The sequence below is a fragment of the Sceloporus occidentalis genome, unplaced genomic scaffold (genome assembly GCF_023333645.1).
Source record: "Sceloporus occidentalis isolate IW3139 unplaced genomic scaffold, rSceOcc1.0.p SCAF_4, whole genome shotgun sequence".
NCBI lineage: Eukaryota > Metazoa > Chordata > Lepidosauria > Squamata > Phrynosomatidae > Sceloporus > Sceloporus occidentalis.
The window spans coordinates 82201714-82229651 of NW_028316984.1; the positions used below are offsets into that span (position 1 = coordinate 82201714).

At 42.8% G+C, this 27938-nt stretch overlaps 1 protein-coding gene across 1 annotated transcript; it reads right to left on the bottom strand.

The window, feature by feature from the left end:
* On the bottom strand, positions 1–26735 carry TBC1D10C (TBC1 domain family member 10C). The gene is made up of 9 exons (XM_089523375.1): positions 26512–26735; positions 19661–19760; positions 18260–18367; positions 17378–17484; positions 9418–9532; positions 8879–8944; positions 8535–8724; positions 5626–5780; positions 1–1370 (listed from the first exon to the last, which is right to left on the bottom strand). The coding sequence occupies exons 1-9, from the start codon at positions 26706–26708 to the stop codon at positions 951–953; spliced, it is 1458 nt and encodes a 485-aa protein (XP_089379501.1). The 5' UTR covers positions 26709–26735; the 3' UTR covers positions 1–950.
* Positions 26736–27938: the final 1203 nt, after the last annotated feature.

Below are 27938 nucleotides of genomic sequence, written 5' to 3' on the forward strand. Positions count from 1 at the left end.
CTCAGCTCTCTTACCACTCAATACAGATTTTGGAGTTTGCTTATTCCTCATGTCCACCTATAAATAAGTGAAATAAAATTGTATGCATTTCTGTTTCACCTGGTCAGAACTCAAATAAACATTTGACAGTGGGTTTCATTTGGATAGACTCAGCCGCAAGGTTGTTAAGTATAGATGAAGATAGCCTGGAAGAAGCCCAGAGTGCATTTTCCCCATTACAGAGAATTCTCACATGTCAGTGACTGAATTACACTGTGAAATATGGACCGTCTGATAATAAAATCCACATATTCCACCCCTTGACCATCATCAATTGTATTCAAATCATATGCAGCCTAAAGCAGTAGGTAAAAGAACTACAACTGTAGAACTAGTCCTACAACTAAGCAGAGTGAGGTAGCAGACTCACACAGTAGATTTTGGATGCTGGGAAAAGACAGCAAATGGCTATTTGCTCTGTTATTGTTGGGTTGTTTTCCTGCCAGCAATCAAGAGAGGTGCTTTTGGAAAATTATGTCTCATAGTTTTGAGTTCTGTGCATCTTGAGCTGGGATGGAGGTTTGCTGGCTCTAGAAAATGCCCTTCACATTCCCTACAGAGTGTTTTGTGGGCATTTTATTTTTACTACTGGGACCTGGGGGAGGGGGTTACATGTGCTCCATGGGCTGCACTTTGCCCAACCTTTCCCTAGCATGGAGTCACAAAAGACACAGAGGATGGGATTCTCCTTCTCTACACTCCACCCTCCAATAGTTCGAGCACTGCCACACATGAGACATTAGGGAGAAGGAAGGCTTCCAAAGTGAAAAGTGTTGAACTTCACCATCTCTTTTTTGTGAAATGAATGCTAAGGTCAAGCAGTTCATTCTACCTATGATCAGGTTCTTCCACATGTTAAAAGGCCCAGTGCTTTTCTTCTCAGAGTCCCTGCTCTGCTGCTGTTCCCCTGTTCAGAACCAGGTCTCCAGGTAGAAGGAAGACTTTCCCTTTGGGTCCAGCCTTTCTGCTTTTCTGCCAGCAGGCTGCCCTGTTACATGGAAAGTCTTCCCATGTGTGTCTGGCTTCTTCCTAGTCTGCCATTTGTTCTGGCCCTGCAGTTCAGAGGCCTTCTCCAACTTCTTATGTTCCTTGGGGGATAAAGGAGGTGGGTCCACTTTGATCTGTGGGATGTGGAAAGCATGTGCCTGGCTTCTGTGATCCTCTGTATTCTTCCTTGCCTCCTCCAGCTGCTGGGCATCAAAAATGGCTTTTGCACCAAGGAGTCGACGTTCTGGGTTGTACTGACATTCAGGCCGTGTTTTACATAGCTTTGCCAGCTGGATTTTACATTCACGTTCCAAATCACGGTCTGAGACAGGCACATCATGGACCTGCCGGATAGGAGGAAAGCAGAAAAAGGGGTCAAAACTGTAACTCTGGAAAATTAGGAACTGGAGGGCTTGGTCGAAGATAAGAAGAGCTTCCAGTAGAACATTCTGGAAAGCTTCAATACTAATGAGAGGACTCAATTACCAGAATGGAGGTGGGATTGCAATGAAGGAAGAGGGGTCAGCAGTAAGGTGAAGGCTGGCTTTACAGACGGAGAAAGCAGAAGGTGTATCTCAATCTATTGGCAGATGTCCAGTTGATTTGCAGTAGATCAGTAAGACTTCTCAGATTCCCAGTGGCAATTAATTCAACTTACTTGCTGCAGTGTTTGAAAAATGACCCACTGCTATTACTCATTGCAGTGCAGTAAAAGTATCTTTGTTGTGTTACTGGTTGCATTGTTCATTACTTGTTACATCAAATGTGTGTGTGTGTGTGTGTGTTGCCTGTAAAATGTGACCCCTTTACACCTTCCTTACCTGAAACAGTAGCTACTTGCTGGTAACAGCATTGCTTATTATGGATAGGCAGGCCTAGTCAGATGATTTTTGAACTGTAAATATGAAAAATGAATTTTTAAATGTGGATTGTTTTATATGTATGGGTCTTATTTATTCTTTTAAACTGCTGTGTGTTTTTAACCAATGTTTGTGTTTTTCACTGATGTGGTGTATTGGTTGCTCTGTTGTTTCCCGCCTCAATCCATGGGGAGAGGCACATAAGAAATACTACTACTACTACTAATGATGATGATGATGCAAAGGGAACTTGCTGAACCTTTGAGACTAACTGCAAGATAGACATTGGTAGCATGAGCTTTTGTAGATTTGAGAGCATACTTCCTCAGATGCACTTGGAAGTAGGCTCAAGTCTACAAAAGCTCATGCTACCAACTTCTATCTTTCAGTTAGTCTCAAAGGTGCTGCAAGATCCCTTGGCATACTGGTTTTCCACACTAACATGGTATGTGAAGTTGAAGGCTTTCACAGCCAGCATCCATTGTATTTTTGTGAGTTTTTCAGACTACGTGGCCATGTTCTGGAAGAGTTTATTCCTGATGTTTCAGCAGTAGCATCATGACAACATAGCCCGAAAAACCCACAAAAAACTAACATGTTTATGTCTTTGAATTATGTTGTTGTTGTTGTTGTTATCTCCAAACTCTGTCAGTGGTCTAGCACAAATATTATTATTATTATTATTATTAGCCTTTATTTATAAAGCGCTGTAAATTTACACAGCGCTGTACAAACAGTCTTTTTAATTAGATGGTTCCCTGCCCTCAGGCTTACAATCTAAAAAGACACCACACAAAAGAAGGGAGTAGTGGTGGGGAAGGGGATGAGGTCCAGCAGTTCCTCTCTACCTCCAAGGCCTGGACCAAGGCAGGTAGACTGGAGGGAGGTCTTGGCTTCATAATGGATGGTTAATCTTCATCTAAGGAGGCAAGCGATAATTATGCAAGGCCTGGGAACGCTTCTCTGAACAGGATGGTCTTCAACTCCGTTTTGAAGCTGGTTAAAGAAGTGATGGCTCTTGTTTGCGGGGGAAGAAGGTTCCAGGAGTGAGGGGCAGCGAGTGAAAAGGGGCGAATCCGAGATGGGGCAGAGGAAATCCTGGGCTGGGACAGCAGACCTTGACTACCAGAACAGAGGGCCCTGGTGGGAAGGTGAGGAGAAATAAGGTGTGATAAGTAAGGAGGGGCCAGTCCATGGAGGGCTTTAAATGTCGACAGCAGGAGCTTATACAGTACTGAATGTGGAAAGGGAGAGGGAGCCAGTGAAGGGAAGCCAGCAAAGGAGAGATATGGTCAGAGCAGTGGGCGGATGTGATAATGCGTGCAGCTGAATGCTGGACAGAAATTAAAGGACGGAGGTGAGAAAGAGGAAGCCCTGCCAGAAGGATGTTACAGTAATCAAGTCATGAGATGACTAAGGCATGGACCAGGATCTTGGCAGTAGAGGAGGAGAGAAATGGTCGGATTTTGGCAATATTGTACAAAAGGAATCTACAAGCCTTGGCTGTGGTCTGGATCTGAGGGATACACGACAGAGAAGAATCAAAGATAAAACCAAGACTGTGGGCTTGCTGGACTGGTTGAATAGAAATGTTGTCCATGGAGACAGAAAAGGAGTGTTGAAGGGTGGACTTAGGAGGAAAGACAAGAAGTTCTGTCTTGGACATGTTGAGCTTCAAATGCCGATGGCACATCCACTGCGAGACAGCTGTGAGACAAGACAAAACTTGTTGTTCAAGCCTTAGAGAAAGGTCAGGGGTGGAAAGATACAACTGGGTGTCATCGGCATACAGATGGTAGGAAAAACCAAAAGAGCTAATAAGTTTACCTAAGGGCAGTGTGTAGAGAGAAAACAGAAGGGGACCCAGAACAGAGCCCTGGGGAACTCCAACAGATAAGGGAACAGGAGAAGAAGTCTGACCACCTGCAACTACTGCAAAAGATCTGCCAGACAAATAAGATCGAAACCAGTCAAGAACAGAGTCTGAGAACCCAAGGTCAGAGAGTATGTCAATTAGGAGACAGTGATCAACGGTGTCAAAGGCTGCAGACAGATCAAGAAGGATGAGAACAGAGTAAAGGCCATTAGCCTTGGCCCATAAAAGGTCATTCGAGATCTTAGTGAGAGCTGTCTCTGTGGAATGCCTTGGGCGGAAACCAGACTGAAAGGGATCAAGAATGGAGTTGGCTTCAAGAAACTCGAGAGAGCGAGAATAAACAACCCAAAACCTTAGAAAGAAAGGGAAGAAGAGAAATCGGACGATAGCTAGACAAAGAGGAGGGGTCAAGAGAAGGTTTTTTCAGAATTGGGGAAATGAGAGCATGTTTGAAGTCCAACGGGAAGGAGCCTGTAGAGAAAGAGAGACTGAAGATATGGAGAAGCGAGGGCAGAAAAGAAGGAGTGATAGAGATTAGAAGAGGAGTAGGAATTGGGTCCCGAGACCAAGTTGCAGGTTTGGAAGAGTTCAGAAGTGAAGAGAGTTCATCCAAAGAGGCGGGAGGAAACACAGAATTTTTTTTAGGTGAGGGCGATAGAAGATTATGAGCAGAAGAAGGATCAGGGGGGACTATCTCAGAGCGAATAGTGGTAATCTTAGAGATGAAATAATTAGCAAAGTCATTAGGAGAGAATGATGAAGAGACAGGAGGAGAGGGAGGTTTAAGCAAAGTGTTGAAGGTGGAGAACAAGCGCTGCAGGTGCCTCTCATTGGCAGAGATCAATTATTTGTAGTAATTTTGTTTTGCCATAGACAGGGCACGTGAGAAGGAGGAAAGAACAAATTTGTAGTGGATAAAGTCAGCCCACTGTTTGGACTTTCTCCAAAGATGTTCAGCCGCTCTAGAGCAGGACCGGAGAAACTTAATGATGGGGGTAAGCCAGGGCTGAGGCCTAGTCTTAGAGGAAGAAGTGCGTACAGAGACAGGGGCAAAATGGTCAAGAGTCAAGGAACGAGTGGAGTTAAATAAAGACTTTGCTGAATCAGCAGAATCCCCAAGATTTAGAGAAGAGAGAGATGAATCCAGGGTCTGACCAAGATGGTTAGAGTCAACAGATTGAATAAATAAAAAGCTCCCTCCACCACCTCAGAGCAGGCTGCTGAAATCAAGAAAGAAATTTTGTGCATAAAATGGTCTTGCCTGTGAACTCTAGTTCTGCCTGGAGACAAATTCCAGATACCTCTTGTTCTTCCATTCTATGTTGACCTTCCCGAGCCACTATTTTCAGCCAACTCACTGTTGTTTTTGTGGAAAATTAAGGAGGCCCAACAAGCCACAAACATTCCCAGGCCTGCTTTACACAGGCTGCCCTGTCCACAAATACTTTTGGAGGTGGCAAATGACTGGTGTGTGTACAAACTAATGGTTGCTGTCAGAATTGCTTGAGGTAATGCATTCAGCTGAGAAGGGGATCAAAATGTTTGGCTGGTGCAGGGTTGATCTTTGAAGGCTTCTTTACACAGAATATACCCTCCAACTGTCCAGATCTGGCAGGGACAGTTGTGATTAATCCTCTCTTATCCTGCTCTTTCATCTGCTTTTAACATGTTCTGATTCTCTCTTCCTCCCACTTTCCCTCTTTATCTTCAGCTTCCCTCAATTGCTGGAAAATGAGTTCAAAGTGTAAAAGTAGTTTGTACTCAAATAAGGTGCATTATAGGGAGGCAGAAGGGGGGAAGAGGAGCTGCTGCCAGTGCCAATGTGTGTAGTGATGGAAGCAGGTCTGCTTCAGTCGCTCCTACCTCAGCCATGAATGCATCTTCTTGCAAAAGGTGAGCTGGGATGCTGCGCAGCTTCTCCAGGGTCTCTACCACTCCTGCACATCCACGCAGTTTTTCTGATGACCCCAGCGCCAAGCGAATTAACAGCAGCCCCACACGAAATAGCACCTTGACCCCTGCAGAAGATACATGGGGTAGAGGTTAATGCACAAAAAGATCATAGGAAGCTGCCTTAAACCAGGCATCAGACTGTTTTTCCATCTAGCACAATGCTGTTGACCTCTGTCTAGTAAAAGCAGCTCTCCAGGGTTTCAGGCAAATAGTCATTACCAGTTTACAAAGTCTTTTAGATTGAGATGACAAGTAGTGAACCTGAGATCTACTGTACATAATCTGTGCTTTATTTCTTCCTGATCTTTTCCCATTGAACCCCTGTGGATCAAAGCTTGGAAATATTTACTTTTTAAAAGGAACCTGTTACCTTACTCTGACCACCCAACAGGTTGTCACTTGTTATTGTAGTCAGAAAGAAAACTTGAGGAATTACTCATCACTCTGAAGCAGTATGGCATTCCATCTGATTATTTCAAAAAGTACCTTGTTACCTATGTAAATGGTTAGAGCGTGTAGTAAGTTGGGCTTCTGTCACTAGGCAGATACCTTGTTGACCAAATGTGAATAGTTGTCCAGTACTATAAAAAGCAATAACTTATATCAGTGATTTTGTCAGGTATTTTTTGCATTAGGTTGTCACCTTCAGGTTAGGAAAAGATATGAAGGCTGAGAATGGACTGGGGGAGTGACTTTTCCTCTGTGACTAACCTGTTTCCACTATACTCATAGGTACTGTATGGGGCAGAAAGATGGGTCACACCTGTACATTTTTAGTTTTTTTGCTTGTTTCTGAACTATATGTACATTGGGAGTCCATTAGTTTTGTGCTAGAGGAGGTCCACCTCACTACAGGGCTGGCTTAAACACATGCATCTTAAATGTGTGCTTTAATGGTTCACTGCTGAGCTGCAAGAAGCTTAATGGAAGCCCCCGGAAAATGTTTTGTTCTGTTCTGTTCTCAACTGGTTTAGATCTTATTTGTCAAACAGATCTTTTGCAGTGGTTGCAGGTGGTCAGACTTCTTCTCCTGTTCCCTTATCTGTTGGAGTTCCCCAGGGCTCTGTTCTGGGTCCCCTTCTGTTTTCTCTCTACACACTATCCTTAGGTAAACTCATCAGCTCTTTTGGTTTTTCCTACCATCTGTATGCCGATGACACCCAGTTGTATCTTTCCGCCCCTGACCTTTCTCCAAGGCTTGAACAGCAAGTCTTGTCTTGCCTCACAGCTGTCTCGCAGTGCATGCGCCATCGGCGTTTGAAGCTCAACATGTCCAAGACGGAGCTTCTTGTCTTTCCTCCTAAGTCCGCCCTTCAACACTCCTTTTCTGTCTCTGTGGACAACATTTCTATTCAACCAGTCCAGCAAGCCCACAGTCTTGGTTTTATCTTTGATTCTTCTCTGTCGTGTATCCCTCAGATCCAGACCACAGCCAAGGCTTGTAGATTCTTTTTGTACAATATTGCTAAAATCTGACCTTATCTTTCCGCCTCTACTGCCAAGATCCTGGTCCATGCCCTAGTGATCTCACGACTTGATTACTGTAACATCCTTCTGGCAGGGCTTCCTCTTTCTCACCTCCATCCTTTAATTTCTGTCCTTCATTCAGCTGCACGCATTATCACTTCCGCCCACCGCTCTGACCACATCTCTCCTGTGTTGGCATCCCTTCACTGGCTCCCCCTCCCTTTCCGCATTCAGTATAAGCTCCTGCTGTCGACATTTAAAGCCCTCCATGGACTGGCCCCTCCTTACTTATCACACCTTATTTCTCCTCACCTTCCCACCAGGGCCCTCCGTTCTGGTAGTCAAGGTCTGCTGCCCCAGCCCAGGATTTCTGCCCCATCTCGAATTCGCCCCTTTTCACTCGCTGCCCCTCACTCCTGGAACCTTCTTCCCCCGCAAACAAGAGCCATCACTTCTTTAACCAACTTCAAAATGGAGTTGAAGACCATCCTGTTCAGAGAAGCCTTCCCAGGCATTGCATAATTGTCGCTTACTATTTGATGTTCTTTTGGTGCCTGTTTTATTGAATCATTTCCTATATTGCTATGTATTTTATATGTATTATCCTACTAGAAAGGCCCCTTCCCCACCACCACTCCCTTTGTGTTGGGTCTTTTTAGATTGTAAGCCTGAGGGCAGGGAACTGTCCAATTAAAAAGATTGTATGTACAGCGCTGTGTAAATTTACAGCGCTTTATAAATAACGGTTAATAATAATAATAATAATAATAATAATTATATATAACTAAAGTATCTCTTTATTTATTTCAAGTTGTATACCAGTCTAATCCATATACCTGTTATTGTTGTGTGTCTTCAAGTTGTTTCCAACTTATGGCAACCCTAAGGCAAACCTATCATGGATTTTCTTAGCAAACTTCAAAGGAAGTTTGTCACTGCTTTCCCCTGAGGCTAAGAGATATGACTTGCCCAAGGTCATATAAGTAGGTGTCAATAAAGAGGGGCTAAAGCAGAGATAGGGAACATGTGCCCTCTGGGTGCTGTTGGACTGAAACTCTCATCATCCCTCACCATTGGCTATGTTGGGTGGGGTATCTGCAGTCCAACAGCATCTGGCAGGCCACATGTTCCCCCCACCCTCAGTGTGATTATCTTTACATATAATTCAATCCCCATTCCAGTTCTTATTTCTTCCTAATCTTTTTTCCAATAGAGGAGTCAAATAATCCCATATCTCCAAAACCATTGTTGTGTTTTCAGTCCTCCACCAAATAATTTCTGCTGCAGTTGTTTACTCGCAATTATTTGTTTTTAGCTCTTGGTCTTCTGCCTTAATGCAGGCTATAACTCACCCTCACTGAGGAAGGCATCCCAGACCCTGAGTACAGTGGGGAAGGGCAGAGTGCGAGTGAAGAGGCAGAGAAACCATTCTGGTAGGTAGAGCAAAGGGCCCACTCCATGCTTCTGCAAGTGTTTAAGGGCCTTGGGGCAGACACGGCGAAGGAGGGCCACAAACACCTCACTGTCTAGCAGCAGAGCCTCCTGAAGAAGAAAAGAAGACAGCACACTAAATTACATGGTAGTTCATATATCTTCAGATATAGTCCATTATTTTTCCACAGCCTACAGGGGCCACCTGTAGTTCCTGGGTCCCTGTGCCCAAGGGAGAATTTCCTTTCTCCTCGGAATCTCTTACCATTTGGGGGCTGTAATAACCAGGCAGGTAGTGTTCGCAGATCTGCACCAGGCACCAGAAGGCTTGCTGGAAAGGATAAAGTAGACACTACCAGTTAAACTTGTAGGCAAAAAGAGAGGAACTCAAACTATAACAAGGGATGTGGAGTAATAATGGAGGCTACAGTACAACTAAAAGCAATGTTGGGCGAAGTGTTCCATGGACTGCACTTTTTCTAACAAAAAGAAGGTAATTCATCTTTTAAATAGGACACAGGTGCTCCTCTGTAGTGTTTAATGTAGAATAATACTTCCCCCCCCCAAAAAAAAAATAAAAGTGTACTTACAAACAAATTTGTTTTTTAAGTTAATTTTTTAGCAGTCTATGTGGCTGAAAATGAGTCTGAAGATCCACTGAAGTTGTTCTGCCCCTTGATTTAGAGTTAGAGTGAATTGACTTTGACTAATAAGAAAATGAAAGATGGGATACTATTTTTGAAGCAGAAGGAACAGCAATACCTGCAGAGTTGTAGAGTATTAGGAGCATTGCATGAAACTCACCTCTGGTGGCATGTGCATGAGTAGAAGGGCACCCAGTGGTCCTTGGGCCTGGCAGTAGCCTTCCTGGGGCCGATAGACAGTGTAGGCCTTCAGCACTTGCAGCAGCCCTTGTTGCCTATAAATAAATAAGGGAACAGAATAGGCACATCTTTACCTTAAGTTCCACCATATCAGAGCCAACTAACAAGAGCAGCCCTACTATGTTTTAAAACGTTGTTAGTCAAATTGAGTCCTATTATTGAGAGAAAAGCAGGATATAGCAACAACAACAATAACAACATAATAATAATAATAACAACAACAATGACAACAATCCTCTCTCCTTGTCATCTACTGGATCCAAACACAGTGCGGCCATTGCACCTGGCCTTATCAGCAGGCCTTACTAGCAGGCCTTACTAGCAGGCCTCAGCTTCTGCCTCAGTCTCCCAAAACATTCCAGTTGGTCTTCTCATTTTCTGCTTCCCCTCCTTATGTGCTTTTGTTTGTTTGTTTGTTTAACTAGAATGACACTCCTGGTTGTATGCATTTTGTATGTTTATGGTTCACTATACAAACTTGCAACCAGCTGCTTGGAAACTGGGCATACTAAAGATGTCATTTTGAAAACAGAAATCTCTCAAGTGTTAGCTCTTGAATGATGTTTCAAGATTTATTGTCTGTTTGGTGTTGTTCTTGTGTGCCTTCAAAGTCATTTCTAACTTATGGTGACCCTCAGGCAAACCTGTCATGGGGTTTTCTGGGGCTGAGAGTGTTTGACTTGTCCAAGGCCACCCAGTGGGTTTCCATGGCTGAGCGAGGAATTGAACTGTGGTCTGCAGAGTCATAGTCCAACACTCCAACCACTTCACCATACTGGCTCTGAACATTTAAAAACAAATACAGCTTTAAGCAGCTTTTCAAACTGAGGATGAAGGGTGTGTGATCCTCCTCATGCTTGTACTTACTTGCCATGGATACTGCTCTTTTGTTCCTGCTGTTTTCTCCTCCCTATTCCCATTCTTTAAAATATTTTTCAACCGAATCCTTGCTGGATCATTTCAAAACATTTTAAAAGATTGAAACAGAATTATTTGTACAAATGGACTAAGTATGTGTGTATGTGCTTGCAAGTCACCTCTCAACTTACGGTGACCCCATGAATTCCATAGGGTTATTTTTAGACAAAGGAATACTCAGAGGTAGTTTTGCCATTTTCTTCCTCTGAAATGTAGCCTACAGCAACTGGTAAACCCATATATAATTTACTTAAGGCATTCAGCAGGCAGAATTTGGAGAGTGATTTGTTTATTGTGCCAGGGTATCCATTGCACTATTCTGAATAGGACTCCATGAGTTGTGGTCCTCCATATCTTCCAAAGTTTTACAAATAAAATGTAGGCTAAGCAACTTCAGACTGTGGCCAAGCTGTCTAAAGTTATTAATGAGGAAGAACACACAAACTAGAAGAAATTGCAGCAGGTTGCTTTTGCACAATACAAGGCGAGACAGACAAACAGGCTGATCTTCTGGTCATTCTATGGTGTAAATCCAGTTGCTAACCACAACTAGGGGTTGACTTATTATTCAGCAATTAATTCAATAGACCTATTTTAGTTGGCACTAGCAACTGGATCTAGGTCACAGGAGGGAATTATGTGGTCCTCCAGATATTGTTGGACTGTAGCTCCCAGCAGCACTAGCCAGCATAGCCAATGGTGAAGAATGCTAGAATGTGCAGTCCAATAACATTGGTGAAGAATGCTGGAATGTGCAGTCCACATGATTTCCATCCTAATTTATGCTTCTTTCCCCATTCCATTGACATGCAGCTGAGTCCTAGGCATGCCTACTCAGGAATGAGACCTATGGTGTTCAAATCATTTTACTCCTAGATAAGTTGGTATCAGATTGCATTCTCAATCAAACGGCAATATTTCAAGGCAGCCAAATAGACAGTCTCAGAACAAAGCAACAAAACATGTTTATATGTATCAAATAATGTATATATTATGTATCAGTTTACTGTATTATTTATACCAGTGGGAATAAAATTATTATAAGAGGTGTAAGAATGAAAGTGTCTTGGCTCCCTCTAGAGGAAAGGAAACAAAAAAGAGAATAAACATTGTTTATTAGATTGGATCTGCTGTGTTGCTTGGTGTACTTGACAGACAGAACTTGACTTAAAGTTGATTGCGCATCTGAAGAAGTAAAAATGCAATCCTTGGCACTTTACATGTGTGACCTTCTCTTGCCTTTCTTCAAATGCCAGTATATCCAAGGGAAAGCAAGTTAAGAGCCCCTGGGAGGAGAGGAAGAGATATTTACCCTGTCTGGTAAACAAAACTGCAGCAGATTTGGGACTCTGTACTTGGTAGCATTGGCTGAAGGACTATTTATTTTGTTTGTAGCTGTTTGAAGGAAAACAAAACGTTTTCTACTGCAGTCATTTCCTCCCTTGAAGTTCTAAAGAGAAAGCACAAGCTAGTAACATCTTTAATTTAGCACATGACACCATTAACTAGTATTTGTTTGATGTGTTTCAGCTTCCAAGATTTCTGTGAGGTGCCATGTGGCATGCAGCCCTGGTGACTTTTGAGGGCAATCTACCTCCACTTCCACTTACATAAAGGATGGGCAACTTCCAGAGGCACATTTACCTCCACAGGATTTCAAAGACTCCCCCTCCATGTCTCACATCCCCAAGATATTTGGAGCAGAGGCTCAAAGCAGCTGATCATGCCCACAGCCTACTCATTCCTAGGTATAAATGTCTGTCTCTAGGCATTTCACTCCATGCATCTGATGATGTAGACTTGTCAAGGTACATCTGCACTGCAGAAATAATCCAGTTTGATACCACTTGAACTACCATGGCTCAGTGCTATGGAATTCTGGGAACTGTAGTTTGTTGTGGCACCAAAGCTTTCTGACAAAACTACACATCACAGCATTCCACAAAATTCCACAGCATTGAGCCATGGCAGGCAAAGTGGTGTCAAACAGGAATATTTCCGCAGTGCAGAGCCACCTTAGTCTATGAAAGCTTATGCTACCAACTTCTTTCTTTCAGTTAGAGGTTGTACAGACCGGCATAAAGAGCCGGCATGAAGGCAGAGTGGGGGTGTGGTGACCACACACTTGCTGCCCCAATTCCACCCCCATGCCTGCATGATGCTGCCCAAGCAACCACATGGTGGGTGGCGTCACGCTGTGTCTTCGGCACAGCGTTTACACATGTTGCACCAAAGAAGTGGAGAAAAACCATGGTGGTGGTGGCTAGGATGAGCTTTCCGCACTGTAAAAAGGAGCTGCTTTTTGCAGTTTCTTTTTGCGCAGTGGAAAGGCCAGATCAGGGCTGTGGCATGCAGTTGCTGTGGCACAAATCTGGTGCTTCCAGGGGCAGCATGGAGCTGCCCCTTAGGGGCCATCTGTTGAGTCTCATAGGGGGTGTTCTCATTTGTGATTTACAACTATTTTAAATACAGCGGTTCATTATAAAGCAACTCAAAATACAGCGAGTTTTATCCCACTTTTCAAATCGCTTTATCTTCATCGTTCCCATTTACTTAACATTTTATTTTGATTCGCTGTAATTGTCCTGGTTTCGTTCCCATTCATGGATGAATCGGTGTATATTTAAACCAGTTCTGTTACTTTTTCGTTCACATTCACTTGTTTCGGCTGTCAATCAAAGCAACGTCATCATGACGCTGAGTCCTGTAATTTCCGGTCTCTCATACTTTTGTTATTCGTGGGGAAGGATGGTTGAGGGAGAGAGAAAACTGCCTGCCTTCCCAAAGCACTTCGGCTTGGCTGCCTTGGAAGAAAGAGGGGAAGTTCCTCCAGCAAAGCAGTCATCCTTCTGGCTTGGAGATTTGGGGAGTGATTTTTTTGGAGGGGCGGCAGCCAATTAAAATCGTCTGCATCCGAGGCTCTTCTGTTGCGTCTCTGCAGACAGGAAGGAGCCTTATTCATCCTCTTCTGTGTCTCCCCATATTAACTGCCATAACTCAGTGCTAGGGAATCCTGGGAATGGTAGTTTATTATGGCACCAGCACTCTCTGGCAGAGGAGGAGAAATGTCTCACAAACACAACAGTTCCCATAATTCCTTAGTACTGAGCCAGGGCAGGTTAAGGGGTCTCAAACTGTATTATTTCTACAGTGGGTTTTGAACTACAGATGAGGTTTTTTTCATAAATTAAAAAAGTTGTTACTTTATAATTTACCTTAAAATACACACACACACACACACACACACACACACATTCATATGCGTATATATACATGCGTGCAAACACACACACACAAGCTGCCTTGCTGTCCCTGGGAGAGACGTCTTAAAGGGATACACACACACCTCCCTGGCCCAACCTCTCTCCTCCTCTTTGCAGCCTGGCTTATGGACTCTGAGTGAATGAGTGTGTGGTTTTGGACTGTGCAAAGGGAGAGAGAGGGCATTTTGGAAGTCCTCCTGGACAGGGGGGAGCAATGGAGGACATGCCTTGGGAAAGGAGGGCATGGGATCAGGCTGGCTTATGGACCCAGCCTCCTCCTTTCTCTCTCTCTCTCTTTGTAGTAGTAGGCTCGACCCTTCTATTTTTTTACTCCGGGTTATAAGCCTCTAACCCGGATTTTTTTTAAAAAAACTCAATTCAGATTTGAATCGTAGTAAAAATGATTGTGGGTTACTCTAGAACAGTTCTAGAGTTAATTCGGGTTCAAATAGGAACGCTATACCTTGAATTCGATTTGTAACCCGAAGTATAAGCCAGTGAGAATACCCCCTTAGTCTCAAAGGTGCTGTCTTTTGCTGTAAAAGTGTATGTGTGTATGTTTCTGTTAGATTACAAAAGATGTTTAGCATGACAGCAACAATACTATTATTGCTATTGTCATGTTTTAAAATAATTTTGCATGATTTTAAAGTGTTGATGTTTTCATGTGGTAGATTATTTAATTGCCTTTTAACTTTTTAATGTTTTGTAGATGTATTGTGTTTTATGTTGAGCTCCATGTTTAGAGAAAGGAGGGATATAAATAAAATAAAATAAAAATATATAAAATAAAATGAAGTAAAGATAATAAAAATAGGACGGGGGAGACACAAGTTCAAATGTCTATTCTGACATGTAGTTCAGTGGATGACAGTGGGCCAATCTCTCAGTTGAACCTACCTTGAAAGATTATTAGAAGGATAAAATAGATGGGAAATTTTATGCATTGCCTTGAGATCCTTGGAAGAAAGGAAATTTTTTTTTAGAAAAAAGAGAGAGAGCGCTGGACAGACAGCTATCACTGTCTTATCTTTCATAGGACTTGTGTCCCTAAAGTCTGTCAATTTGCAACCTAATTTAGATAAGCTTCATTCAGATAATTAGGTACTGTATAAAACCTGGCACAGCAACATTTTTCTTGCCTTAACTACAACTATGGACTTTATCACATGGGGAAAATTGGGGGGAAATGTAGCATGACAATTTTTTAGGACTTTATCACACAGTGAAAACTGGAGCTTTAAACAGTGAGTGTCCTGTGAAAATCATGCAATCCTATAGGAACTTGGGACATAATACTGGTTCATCTAAAATTGCCCAATAGAACCCCAGACAGAGCGTTTTGCATCACCTGCTACCTCGTCCTTTTAACTGGCAATGCCAGCAGTTGAACCCAGGTCCTTCTTCAGGCAAAGTATGCACTCTCTCACTGAGTCTTGGTCCTTGCTTCAAAAACGGAACTTACTTCTGAAATGTTACTTAATTCCACCATCATTACTCTGCATCCCACATATACACAACTAAATCATATAAGAGGTGTCTGTGTGACATATCTGGTTTCTGGGGGGGGGGGGTGCTACAGAGGGCTAAGCTCAAGTAGAATACAAAATCCACTGAAATTAATGGAATTTATATAATGGGGGTGGGTGGGATTTGAACTAAAATGGGTGCAATGACATTGGATTTGGGCCAGAAAGTACACAGTGCCAAGGGCCTGTGATGCATCACTCCTGATTATTTATGTCGCAGGCACTATCCACTAGGTAGTTCTGACACTTGTATGGTCACAATGATCCCTTGAACATAAACTGGGGTGAGCGGCATTATTTCCTAAGAAAACAAAGCTTTGGCAATATGAGTCAGGAAAATATGATGTCACTTTAAATATTAAAATGAAAGAATGGCCTACAACAGCTGGGTGATAAATATGGTACTTTAAAGAAAGATGTTTCATTCCCCAGGAACAGACAAGTAACAGCTATCCATATTTACTTTGCTTCTCTAAAATAGTTTACAGTCAGTGTCTATGCTTCTTGTTATGAAGGGCAGCAGGCATGGCCTAGATTAAAAAAGCAGTTTAGTAGTTCAACGTGATTTTATATTCTCTGAGCAGCTATGGCTGAAGAAAGGTTTTGTGTAGCTCAAAAGCTTGCTCCCAGCTTTTAAAAAAGTAGCTGGTGCAATCAAAAGACTTACTTCACCTGAGCTAGGAAAGTAAATAGAAAAACAACACAAAAGAGATAATTCAAATAAGACATGGTTCTTCTTCCATAGGATGGTGGAATAATAGCCCAGTTATTAAATCAGAAATGTTATACATCCTTACCTGGTAATAAATCCACCAATGAATTGCTAGGACTTCTCTTTGGCAAGTAAAAAATACAATCAGACCTGAATTTATTTTAGGACTTGCTTCTGAAGGTTTCTGGTTGTTTGTAGGTGAGCTTGATTCCACCAGTCAACTAGCCTGTCTGCCTCTCAATAGCTACTAGTCATGATGGATGCACACTCCCTCCAGTACCAGTAGGTGCATGCCGAGCTGCTGGGAAGCATGTGCAGGAGAGTACCATTGAGCTTATGTTCTACTTGTAGGCTTCCCATGAACATCTGATTAGCCTCTTTGAAAACAGAATGCTGGATGTTGGATTGATCCAGCCCAGTGGTATTACTAGGGGGTGCAGGGGGTGCGGCCTGCACTTAGTGACACCCCAGAAGGCCTTCTTCTGTACTCCTCGCTGCCTCTGTGAGTCAAGGGGCAGCACTTGCCTGGCGTTCTCCCTCAGTGCTGCCACATCATCCTACATATGAGCAGGGTGATGCTGAGGCACTGAGGGAGATGGCCAACCCTCCATCTCACTGCTGCTGCATCATCCTACTCATGAGTAGAGTGACAGAAAAGCACTGAGGGATAGGGCTGGGTCCCGCTCCACCTCACTGCCAACACATCACCTTATGAGTAGGATGATTCAGCAGCAGTGAGTTGGGGTGGCCAGCCCTCTTTCTCGGTGCCTCAGTGTCACCCTACTCATGAGTAGGATGATCCAGCTGCACTGGGATTGCCACCCCCTGAAGCTCCACCCCTAGGAATCCCACCCTCACCTTCATACTGGGTGACACCTGAGGCAGGGATGGCTGATCCAGGCCAGGTATCATGTTCTTAATGTGACTAACTCTTATCCACTCTAAAAACACAACCACACCAAACAATGATGTATGGCTGTCCCAACCTTCCCCTTTCATAAATTCCAAGATAATGAAACTGAGGCTGTCATACTTTGAACAAATCATGAGAAGGCATGACTCACTAGAAAAGATGATGATGTTAGGGAAGGTAGAAAGTGGTAGAAAGAGAGGAAGACCACATACCAGGTGGCTAGATTCAATCAGGGAGGCCATGGGCCTGAATCTACAAGGCCTAAGCAGAGCATTGGAGGATACAGGTTTTTGGAGATGTGTCACCACAGGGTCACCTTAAGTTGAGGTCAACCTGAGAGCAGTTAACAGCAGCAGCAGCAGCAGCAACAGCAGCAGTGGCAAAGATAAATAATTTTATGTTAAATGTAATTTCTTTCTTCCCCATCCAGAAAACATGATCTGCTTGAAGGACCTCTACCCAGCTCTCATGCCTTCTAAACTCTATAGGAGTCTTTTCAGAAACCAACCTACCTCTTCCCCCTGAGCCCACTAGTCCTTACTTACCCAGGTCCCTCAGGTGACAGGAACATCTCATGGAAAGGAAACTGTCGGTGTATGTCCTTTGTGATTGTCTCCACCCACTGAGGATCACTAGGTCCCTCATACAGTTCCTATAAGAACAACAACAAAATATATGAGGTTGACCTACATAGAAAAGCTGCTGACTCAAGAGCGATCATACACAGCCCATCTCCCCTTTGTACCTGCCTCAATGATTGTGCCTTTTCATTGGTGTCTGCATAGCTTAAGAACTCTGTCCTGTGGCAGAGACCTTAAAAATTATTTCAAGCTAGATTTTACCAAAAGTATTAAGCTGGCCTTTTCACTTGCTGCTACTTTTAATTTACTAGTTAAATTGTTTTGAACATATTTTAATATGTGTCTTATATTTTATTTGCATTTTAAGTCATCTTGGAATAACTTTTCCTGAAATAATGTTACTTAAATGAATACACACAGGAATAAATAAAAGCAAAGCTAAGATTTTCTTCTAGCCAATATAGTACACAAGTTTAAGGATCTCTTCCTATGGATATTAACTTAAGTAAGTCTTTCTGTGTTAAATTAGGGTTACACATACCCAAGTAACAAGTATCAATAGAATTTTACTACACAGTACTCTTCAGTAAAATAGAAGAGCTGTTGACATATTCTGGTGTGAGTGACCGAGTTTTCAGAGAGCAGCCATCCAAAAATAATGTGGAATGTTAAAATAATCAGCTATAAGAAGATTCTAGGATGACCAAGCCGATGGACTGTGAAATAAACATTTAAAAAGAACAAAGCTTTGCTGGGAAAGAGCAGGGATAAAGAGAAGAGAGCCAGAAGCAGAAGCAAGGAAACAGCAAGAATGGATGTGTAAAAATGAAAGGGATGTAACCTCACCTGGTACTTTCCAGGATTCCTCTCCATTTTGGCCTGTCCTCCACATAATAAAGGCCAACAGCGGGCACGAATAGATGAAGGGATCCCCTTCCGACACTGCAGCTTTACCTGAACCAACAAACCTTATCAACAAAACAGTGATGCTGCACAAATCCCCACCACAAAAAGTCCCCCAATTAATATAGAGGCAGCCAAAATTTGGGCTACAGACAACTGAGAGGGCTCCATCTTGTCTTCTATGTTTTGTAAAGTCCACATTAAACTATTGGGTGAGGTCATTTGGAGATTTTAGAATAAGATGTTATCTCTGTGCGTATGACACACAGTTCTGTTTCTCCATTACATCATTTGCAACTGTAGGAATGCTAAAGTGGTTTATGGGAACAGTAATAGGCAGGGTTCGGCCAGTAAACTGAAGCTCAATCCTGACCAGATAGAGCGGGTGCTATGTGGTTTCAATCCAGGAAGGTCACATTCAACTTGTTTTGGTTAACATTGCCCTTTTTCTAAAGCAGGGGCAGGAATTATTTTCCATGTCACTTGACGGCAAATCCTAGCAGTCTTACCCAGCACTGTTGTAGTGCTGGTATTGTAGTACAACAGCATCTGTAGGGCCTCATGCTTCCCAACCCTGGTCTAACTGATCAGATTTACAGAGTGCAGGTGCTATATATTCCCAGTGTTGCTACTGAATGTCCATGTGCCATCTATGACAAGGCCTACTTTCTCCCAGCGGAGGTAGCTATGCTAGATGCACAGCATTCTTGACATTTGGACATGATTATATTTATACTCAGGTAAGTTTAACATGTTATACATGAGGCTACCTTGTACACTTATTACAAACAGCAGTTTATGTCAAAATACAACTGCTAGTTTAATGATGGGAACAAGTTGCCAGGAATATATTACTGGAAAGGAGATGGAGGGTTCATGGGTCACTTCCATGTCACTGGAGTTGTGAATCTGCTTGAGGTTTCAGTGTGGACTTTAAAAGAGCTGCCCAAGGTGCTACATCCTGCAACCAAAATTGGTTCAGCACCTTGGCTTGTTCCTTTGAAATTCAGATGAAAACCCAGAGCTAATTCACTGCCACCCTAACATGGAAGCCATCTGCAGAGGAAGGGACGAAGGGAGGGAGGGAGAATGCAGTTAAACCACTCAAACCATAAACTAGTAGCCATGTATTACACAGTTGAGCTGCTGAGGTTCTCTCTGTGTGTGTGTGTGTGCGCATATGTATGTATGAGAGAGGGAGATGGATGGAGAGACAGATATATACATATATAGGAAGCAGCTCTTTGTGAAAGCTATTTTAGGATCATAATGGGCTTCATGTTTTAAGGCTCTAGAGGTCAGCAAATTGACCAGTTACAGAAGTAATCTCTGAGCCCCACTTACCTTTCTGTAGCGCCGGGCCATGGTTTTCTCCCAGTGAGCAGTCATGTCTAGCCACTTGGTTTCCCGGCGTCGAACGATCTCAACAGAGATTTGACCCAGGCTGCACATGGGAGAGATAAAAGCAAGGTTGAAGACTTCTCCTTGAGCTATCCTGGGAGACCATTTTTGTCTATTCTCTCTCTTCTAGGCTAATTTCTTCTAATACTTCACCAAGTAGGACTCTTGGTGCCTATAATGATATATATTTCAGTTAATCACCCTGCTGGTACTGTTACTTTTAAACTGGAAGTTGATGGGGTGGCTATGGAACAGACACAGATTTTTAGTATTTGGGAGTGGTGTTCTCCAAAACATGACAACTGTTGAATTTATCAGGGAGGAACAGGAGAAGTGGTATTGGGCATCCTGATTTTCTACAAACGTAGGAGCTTATATGTCCATTATTTCTGAATGGGCATGTATAAGATTGCAAAGTAGATAAGCAAAGCATGGGCACTCAGTAACAACAACAACAGCAGCAACAACAATAATATTAATAATCCCATGAGGGTTAATAAGAATACTAGTTGACTAAAGGTAGCAGTTTTGCAGAAACAAGTAAATAACACAAAATTTGAGTGACACTGATGGAGACAGTTGTGCATGAGTAAATCAGAAAAAATATCACTTTTGTGACAATTAGAGTTAATATTTAACTTGAAATTATTCTGGTAATAAATTTAATTAGTAAGCAAATACAAACCAAGACCTAAACAAATTATGTAAACAGCATTAAAGAGAGTCAGAATGGTGCAGTGGTTTGAGTGCTGGATTAAGATTCTGGGAGATTCTGAATTCCTGCTCTCCACAGAAACCTACTAAGTGACCTTGGGCAAGTCACACTCTCTCAGCCTTAGAGAAGACAGTGGCAAATCCTCTCTGAAGCAATCGTGCCAAGAAAACCTCGTGACAGATCTTAGGGTCACCATAAATTGGAAACAACTTGAAGGCAAACCTCATCATCATCTATAAGGAAGTAAGTATTTACTATACTTAAAAGATGGTCAAGGTTGTTGTGCCTAGATAAGCATTGCTCTATTAAAGAGGTGGCCCTGCCTAACTTGCTTGCATCTCGGGACCATACCTACCTGGTACACCTGATTCTGTGATTCTAGAGCTCTAGCTGTTATATGTCTTTACAATGAGCAAATACTCTACAGCAAAGATGGGAAACCTCTTTCAGCCAAAGGGCCAAATTCAATTTCAGAGAAGTTTTTGGATTAAACATTTCAGTGAGCTTATGGCAAAAGGATAGAACCCCAAATAACAGCATATTATTTATTCAAAGCTCTTTCTCCTAGTATCTAAATTTAAGGAGACATTTAAATCTGAGGGGGTGGGGATGGGATGGGGAGGGGAGGGAACTGGTAAACTACCAAATGACGGTGTCATCAGAAAGGAAGCATGGTCATCTCAAGAACCCCAGAGAGCCTGATTCAGACCTTGGGCCTGGTATTTTCTAGCCCTGCTTTGCAGTTAGTGAAGGAGCAGCAGAGAAGGTTGTGGGGATGACAGGAAAAGGAAAGGTCAAAGACCCAGCCATGATGAAGTTACCAGATTGTCTACCAGCAGAGTTCTAGGACTTTAATGTCCTGAGAGTTCAGTAAACCAAAACAGCAATTTCCCCAAGTTCTGGTCTAAAATTAATATCATATTTGAAGATGAAGAAATCTAATTTCTAATTTTTGAACCACAAGTAGATGTATTCCCCAAACTGTTTCTTTGCCTTTATTTGAGGACAAGAGAGAACCAAATCTGACCAGAACTCCTCCAAAGATAATTATTTCTTTAACAGCTATGATCTTGGCCTTTTTTAGAATGGAATTTTTTACCTTGCAGATTTGTGGCTATTGGCCACAGTAAAAGCTGAACTCATTTCAATATCTTGTGAACAGCCACCACTAAAACCATGTTACTGTGAGGATGAAGTAAGAGAAATTCAGCCCTGACCTCTTTGGAAGCAGGGCAGGATACAAATTTGATAAAGAATGCATGCACAATTTAGGAAACATCATTACATTATTTATGCACATGGATGTTGTTGCTATATAAATAACATTTCTCTCTCATGCAGATTCAAGAGTGTGATGTCTACCAGAGTCCAATACTTTATTTCTCCTACCCATCATACAATTGGTTCCATTTTGGCTCTTGGTTTTGTGGCACAGATCTGTTTTATGTTCTTGTTACTCTTCCACAGGACAGTTTTATCTAGATGTGGATCCCCAAGGTTAAGACTTGTTGTTAACTACTGTTAAGCTTATTTCAACTTATGGCAACCCTATGAACAATAGATCTTCAAGTAACCCTATCCTAAACAGTCCTGCTCAGGTCTTGCAGACTTGGCCTGCGGCTTCCTTGATTGAGTTTATCTGCAATGTGGTCTTCTTTTTTTTCCTATTGTCTTCTACCTTACAAAGCACTTTTCTAGTGAGCCATGTCTTCTCATGGTATGATCAAAGTATGACAGTCTCAGTGTTCAGGTATGTTGTTGTTGTTGTTGTTGTTGTTGTTGTTGTTGTCGTTAGGGTTTTGAATCTTGAGATATGCTGTGGGGGTCCACAGCAACAAAAGATATTTAAAGGGGATCCTTTAAATGTTTAAGAAACACTGCTCTAAACGGCTTCTCAGATTGGCTTATCTGATTTACTGATGACAATAAATGCCCTTCCCTTTGGGTGGTATTCTCTTAATGGTTCTGTTAGCTGTAGTGCGCCCATTTATGGAATATGTTTGAGGAGTGCCAGATGACACTACTGTTGCTTTCTTTTAGAGTAAATAAAAAGCTATTCTTATGTTTTTAACACATTATCTTTTGATCTTTTATCTACTGGTCAAATGTCTTCATTTCAGGCTTTAATTTATGTGTTCCTGTCTTGGTTTAAAACTTGTAATCTGCCTGGAAATCAATTCTGATTAAAGGTAGTATACAAGTAATTAAAATAAATAGGACAGTTGCAATCTAAAATATGTTTCTCTGTGTCTCCGACTGATGCAGTGACCAGGGATGGCATCTCTCCTCAAAATGCCTGTCTGGAGTCGGTAATGGGCTGGATGAGGGAAAACAGACTCAGCTTGAATCCAGAGAAAACGGAAGTACTCGTGATAGGTTCTCCTGGCCCGGGAAAGGAGATTCCTCCACCTGTCCTGAATGGGGTCACGCTCCCCCTGAAGGATTCAGTTCGCAGTCTGGGGGTGCTTCTGGACTCGTCGCTCCACCTTACATCTCAGGTGGATGCGACAGTCAGGAGCACCTGTTATCAGCTTCGGCTGATACGCCAGCTGCGACCCTACCTGGGCCGGGGGGACCTTGAAACGGTGGTGCATGCTCTGGTAACTTCTCGGTTGGATTTCTGTAATGCACTCTACATGGGGCAACCCTTGTACCAAACCCGGAAGCTTCAATTAGTACAGAACATGGCAGCAAGGTTAGTCACTGGATGTCCCAGGACTAGCCACATAACACCTATTTTGCAAGATCTTCATTGGCTGCCTATTCACTTCCGGGCACAATACAAGGTGTTGGTTATTACCTATAAAGCCCTAAATGGCTTGGGCCCAGGGTACTTGGAGGACCGCCTCTCCCCATATAATCCACCCCGCACTCTCAGATCGGCCGGGAAGCAATTGTTGAGGGTTCCTAAGTCGAAGTACAACTTGACTGCACAGAGGGCATTTTTTAACTTGGCCCCGCAGCTCTGGAACTCCCTTCCATTACGGCGAGCTCTGCTCTGTCGCCTCCCTTGACCTGTTTAGGAAGAAGCTCAAGACCTACCTCTTCCAACAGGCTTTCCCCTATGTGTCGTGATATCTGCTCTCTCCCTATCATATAAGTTGTCTTCCAGCTAGTTTTGCTTTGGTTTTTATTCTCTGTAATCTTATGGTGTTTTTAACTCTAGAGTGTTTTTATGATGTGTATATACTGTTTGTTCAAATTGTATTATGTTTTATACCCTTGTTGTAACCCGCTTTGATCTCCTTTGGAAAAGCGGGCTATAAATAAACATTATTATTATTATTATTATTATTATTATTATTATTATTATTATTAAAACTTTGCATTCCCAATCGAGTACTACTATATCAAGCCTGTAGCCTTCACTGTGAAGATATCTCTTCCTAGTTCACAAATAATTCCAGACTATACCTTGGAAATGTTACATTTACAGCATGGAAAGTGGCCATGCATGCTGTGAGTACTGTAATCCAAAACAGCAACTTCCCAAGTTCTGGTCTAGATCTTAGACCAGTGGTTCCCAAACTTTTCTATGCCCCATGCACCCTTAGGAAGTGTTTGATTAATGTTTGCACCCCCTACAAAAGTAATATCACATTTGAAGATGAAGAAATCTAATTTCTAATTTTTGAACCACAAACTGAACCACATACAATACTGCAGGTGAACAAACTGAACGTCAAAAAAAAACAAAAACAGTTTTTGACTCAGTGCATAAAATGCAGATCCACATTGAGCAATTAAATTCTAATTTATTCAGAAAAAAATGAGTGATGGCTTGTGACTCATCACTCAAGGACACAAGCTACTCTTTGTTGCACCCCCTGAAATTCAATGCCACACCTGCTGGGGATGTGGGCACCCCAGATTGGGAAGTCCTGCTCCAGACCATGCTAAGTTGCTTGCAACTTCTTTTTCTCTCTCTCTATCTTGGTGTACCCACACATCACAGGCATTACTGGCTCAGCCCACATGCCTTTTCCCTAAGAAATCTTGGGACTATACTTCTGCAGGAAGCAGGGGCCAGGGCACCAGGGAATCCTGATGAGAGGTAGCTCTCAGCATTGTTGTAAATTCCAGTTTCCACATTGCTTCTGGGGAAGCCTCAAGAGCCACAGTGCAAAACTGAATTGTAGATGTAAAAGTGATGCAGATCTGCAGGGCTTCATTCAGTCTCCTGGGTGTGTGCCATGCTATGTAGGCAGAAGAGTCAAGGAAACTTTGTCACTAACCACTGTAACCACCATCCCTGTTGCTATGGTGCATATGTAACCATGGACACTGTGAGAGGATGTGGTGCGTAGGATTGCTGAAACAGGAAGTGTTAGTTAGTAGGTAGGCTAAGGCATGTTCTGTGAGCCTTTTGCCTTCTGTCTTACACAGCTGAATTTTTCATCTTGGGTCCCATGCTCATCCCAGCCCACCTGGTTTTTGCATCTCTGTTAAGAGCTACTGTAGGTTATGAGAGAACTATGGGAGTGATCTAGCCTTTGAATACGTATACCAGTGTGGTGTAGGGGTTTGAATATTATACTGCAACTCTGGAGATCAGGGTTTGATTCCTTGTTCAGCCATGGAAACCAATTGAGTGTCCTTGGGCAAGTCACACTCTGTCAGACTCAGAGGAAGACAAATCCACTCTGAACAAAGCTTTGCAAGAAAGCACCATGATAGGCTCGCCTTAGGGGCACCATAAGCTGAAAATGACTGGAAGGCACACTACTGCCACAACACACCACCATATGGGTAATGATGCTGCAAGAGCTTTTCCATTGCATTGTATCAAAGGGTGCAAAAACCTACATGAGATAGATAGAAGTAAGGAAGGCAGGCCAGCTTTTCACAAAAAACAAATGTTTATTTCTATAGTTACCTGAACTGTTAAATGCAATTGTGGCAATGATACGAGTAAATTTATCTGAGTTCTGCCAAGAAATAAATCTTCATCTCTTTTCTGATTTTTAAGCCCATATGTGAAAATGTTTGGCTTATGAGTTTTCTCTTATTTATTTTACAAACACTAGGATTATGAAGGAACTAGATAAGAGCTTCAAGTGTAAAGATATATCACTGAATACCAAGGTCAGAATTGTACATGTCATGATATTTCAAATGAACAGGTCTGAAAGCAAATGAAGCCTCCAAACCAAAATGACCAAACTGAGGCTCTTGTGCTTTGGCCTTATCATGAGGCAAAATGATTCCTTAGAAAAGACAATGATGCTTAGTAAAGTGGGAAGTAGCAGGAAAAGAGAAAGACCACACTGCAGGGGGATAGACTCAGTCAGGTAAGCCACAACCCTAAGTTTGCAGGACTTCAGCAGTGCTGATGATGACAGAATGTCTTGGAGGATTCTCATTTATAGGACTGCCAAAGCTATTGCAAACTTGATGGCAATTAACAAAAAAAAAACCTATGAACAATATTTATACCACCTGGAAAAGCAACACCCTTCTTAAGCAATACCTAGAGTTTGATTACATGAAACTTATGGGCTGTATCCCTTCTACCTCTTTCCTTCTATCCTGTATCCCTTCTACCTGCTCATCAACCCACATTTATCCTAACAGTTGGAAAGAGGCTGTTAGAGAAGCTGGCAACTTTGTTAGGACCAGATACCTTTGATACCTCACCCTCTTTATATCTTGCAATTGTTTTGGCTTACAGTTCCATAGATGTTGTAGTTTAAAACATTTGGATGATACCAGGTTGGGGATAGGTGTAGAAGAACTCTTCCTGAAAAACTGATAACAGTACTTGCCTAAAACACTGCTATTTTCAAAAGCAGACAAGTGGATGCTACTGTGCAACCAACCTCATGGTGTATGTGCATGCGTGTGTACGTGTGTGTGTGTGTTTACTGCTCTCTTCCTCTAAAGTGTCACACCTTGTGCACCGCATAGCCACACACTCAACCGATCGCAATAGTTTTTGCACTAGAAGCCACTAGAACTTGGAAAAAAGCAACAGAAGCCCTCAGCTATTGGACTACACCTTCCCAAACGTCCATGTTGGCTAGGAAATTCTGCAAGATGTAGTCCCCTAAAATTAATTTCCCCCAAGTACCACTCTTACCCATTTTTGAGGCTACTGCCCCCAATAAAGCCATAACGATCTGTCTGGCGATAGGGAGGCATCCCATTCAGCTCAGAATCAGAGCCTAGGGAGCTGGCATCATCACGCAGGGATAAATCAAAAGCATCTGGTAGTTCAGCCACAGCTTCAGTTACGTCGTGTTCAGGGAGCTCTGCTGAAACAGAGGGGTCTGACATCTTCTCCTTCCAAATCCTATTTGTATATCCTACAGCTGGCAGGCTCTTTACTTCATGCCAGCTGCCAAGCCCTTGGCTGCACCTCTGAGCAGAGCAACACCTTGCATCTGTGAATGTGCCCCTTGTCACTCCTGTTGGGATTGAGTTCCCCACAGGCTCTGCAAGCTACTTCCTCCCACAACCATTTCCTGATGCAAGAGACCATACTAGGGCTTTGCACAGTAAATAAAGCACTGGGGGTGGGGAGCAAGGTAAGGTGGAAGAGAGCAGAAAACATCTAACTGGAAGGAAAACACAGTACTTTTGTTTGTTGTTAACCGCCTTCGAGTCCATCCTGACTCATGGCGACCCTGAAGATGAGACATCTCCAATACTTCCTATGCTCCACTGCTCTGCTTAGATCCTGCAAATTCATACTCCTTAATAGAGTCCATCCATCTAGCATGTGGTCTTCCTCTCTATCTGCATCCCTCCACCTACCCTAGCATTATTGTCTTTTCCAATGAGTTGTGCCTTCTGTGACATATAGAACTATCATAGTTCTTTGCCAGCAATCCATGGTTCTCTCTGCAACAATGACATGTCCTTTCCATAGCTTGGAAAAGTGACCTTTTATGAACTCCCAGAAACTTCCAGCCATAACGACCACTGGTCATGCTGGCTGAAGGACTCCAGAAACAGTAGTCCCAGAAAGTAACTTTTGCAAATGCAGCTAGAATCTCTTGGCTTCCCAGTCCACAAATTTCCAGATTGGGTGATGTGTTTTACCACAACCCTCATAGCCATAACATCTGGCATAATTTGGCTCCTTTCCTCCTCCTTCCTCCTCCCTTTATTTTTGGGGGCCGCCTAGCCCGAGCTAAAGACTGAAAGAGTTTCCACACACGCTCCCTCAACCAGGTTGACCAAGTGTCTTCAACATCACAAAGGAGGACAAGGGACTGTAAAATGGAGGACAGTCAAAGAAAATGGTACACAGAATCATAGAGTTGTAAGAGACTGCAAGGGCTATCCAGTCCAACGCCTGCCATGCAGGAACACAGAATCAAAGTACCCTTGACAGATGACCATCCAGACTCTGTTTAAAGACCTCCAAAGAAGGAGACTCCACCACTCTCCAAGAGAGTGTGTTCCACTGTTGAACAGCTCTTACTGCCAGGAAGTTCCTCCTAATGTTGAGGTGAAATTTCTTTTCCCGTAGCTTGCATTCAATCTTCCAGGCCCTATTAT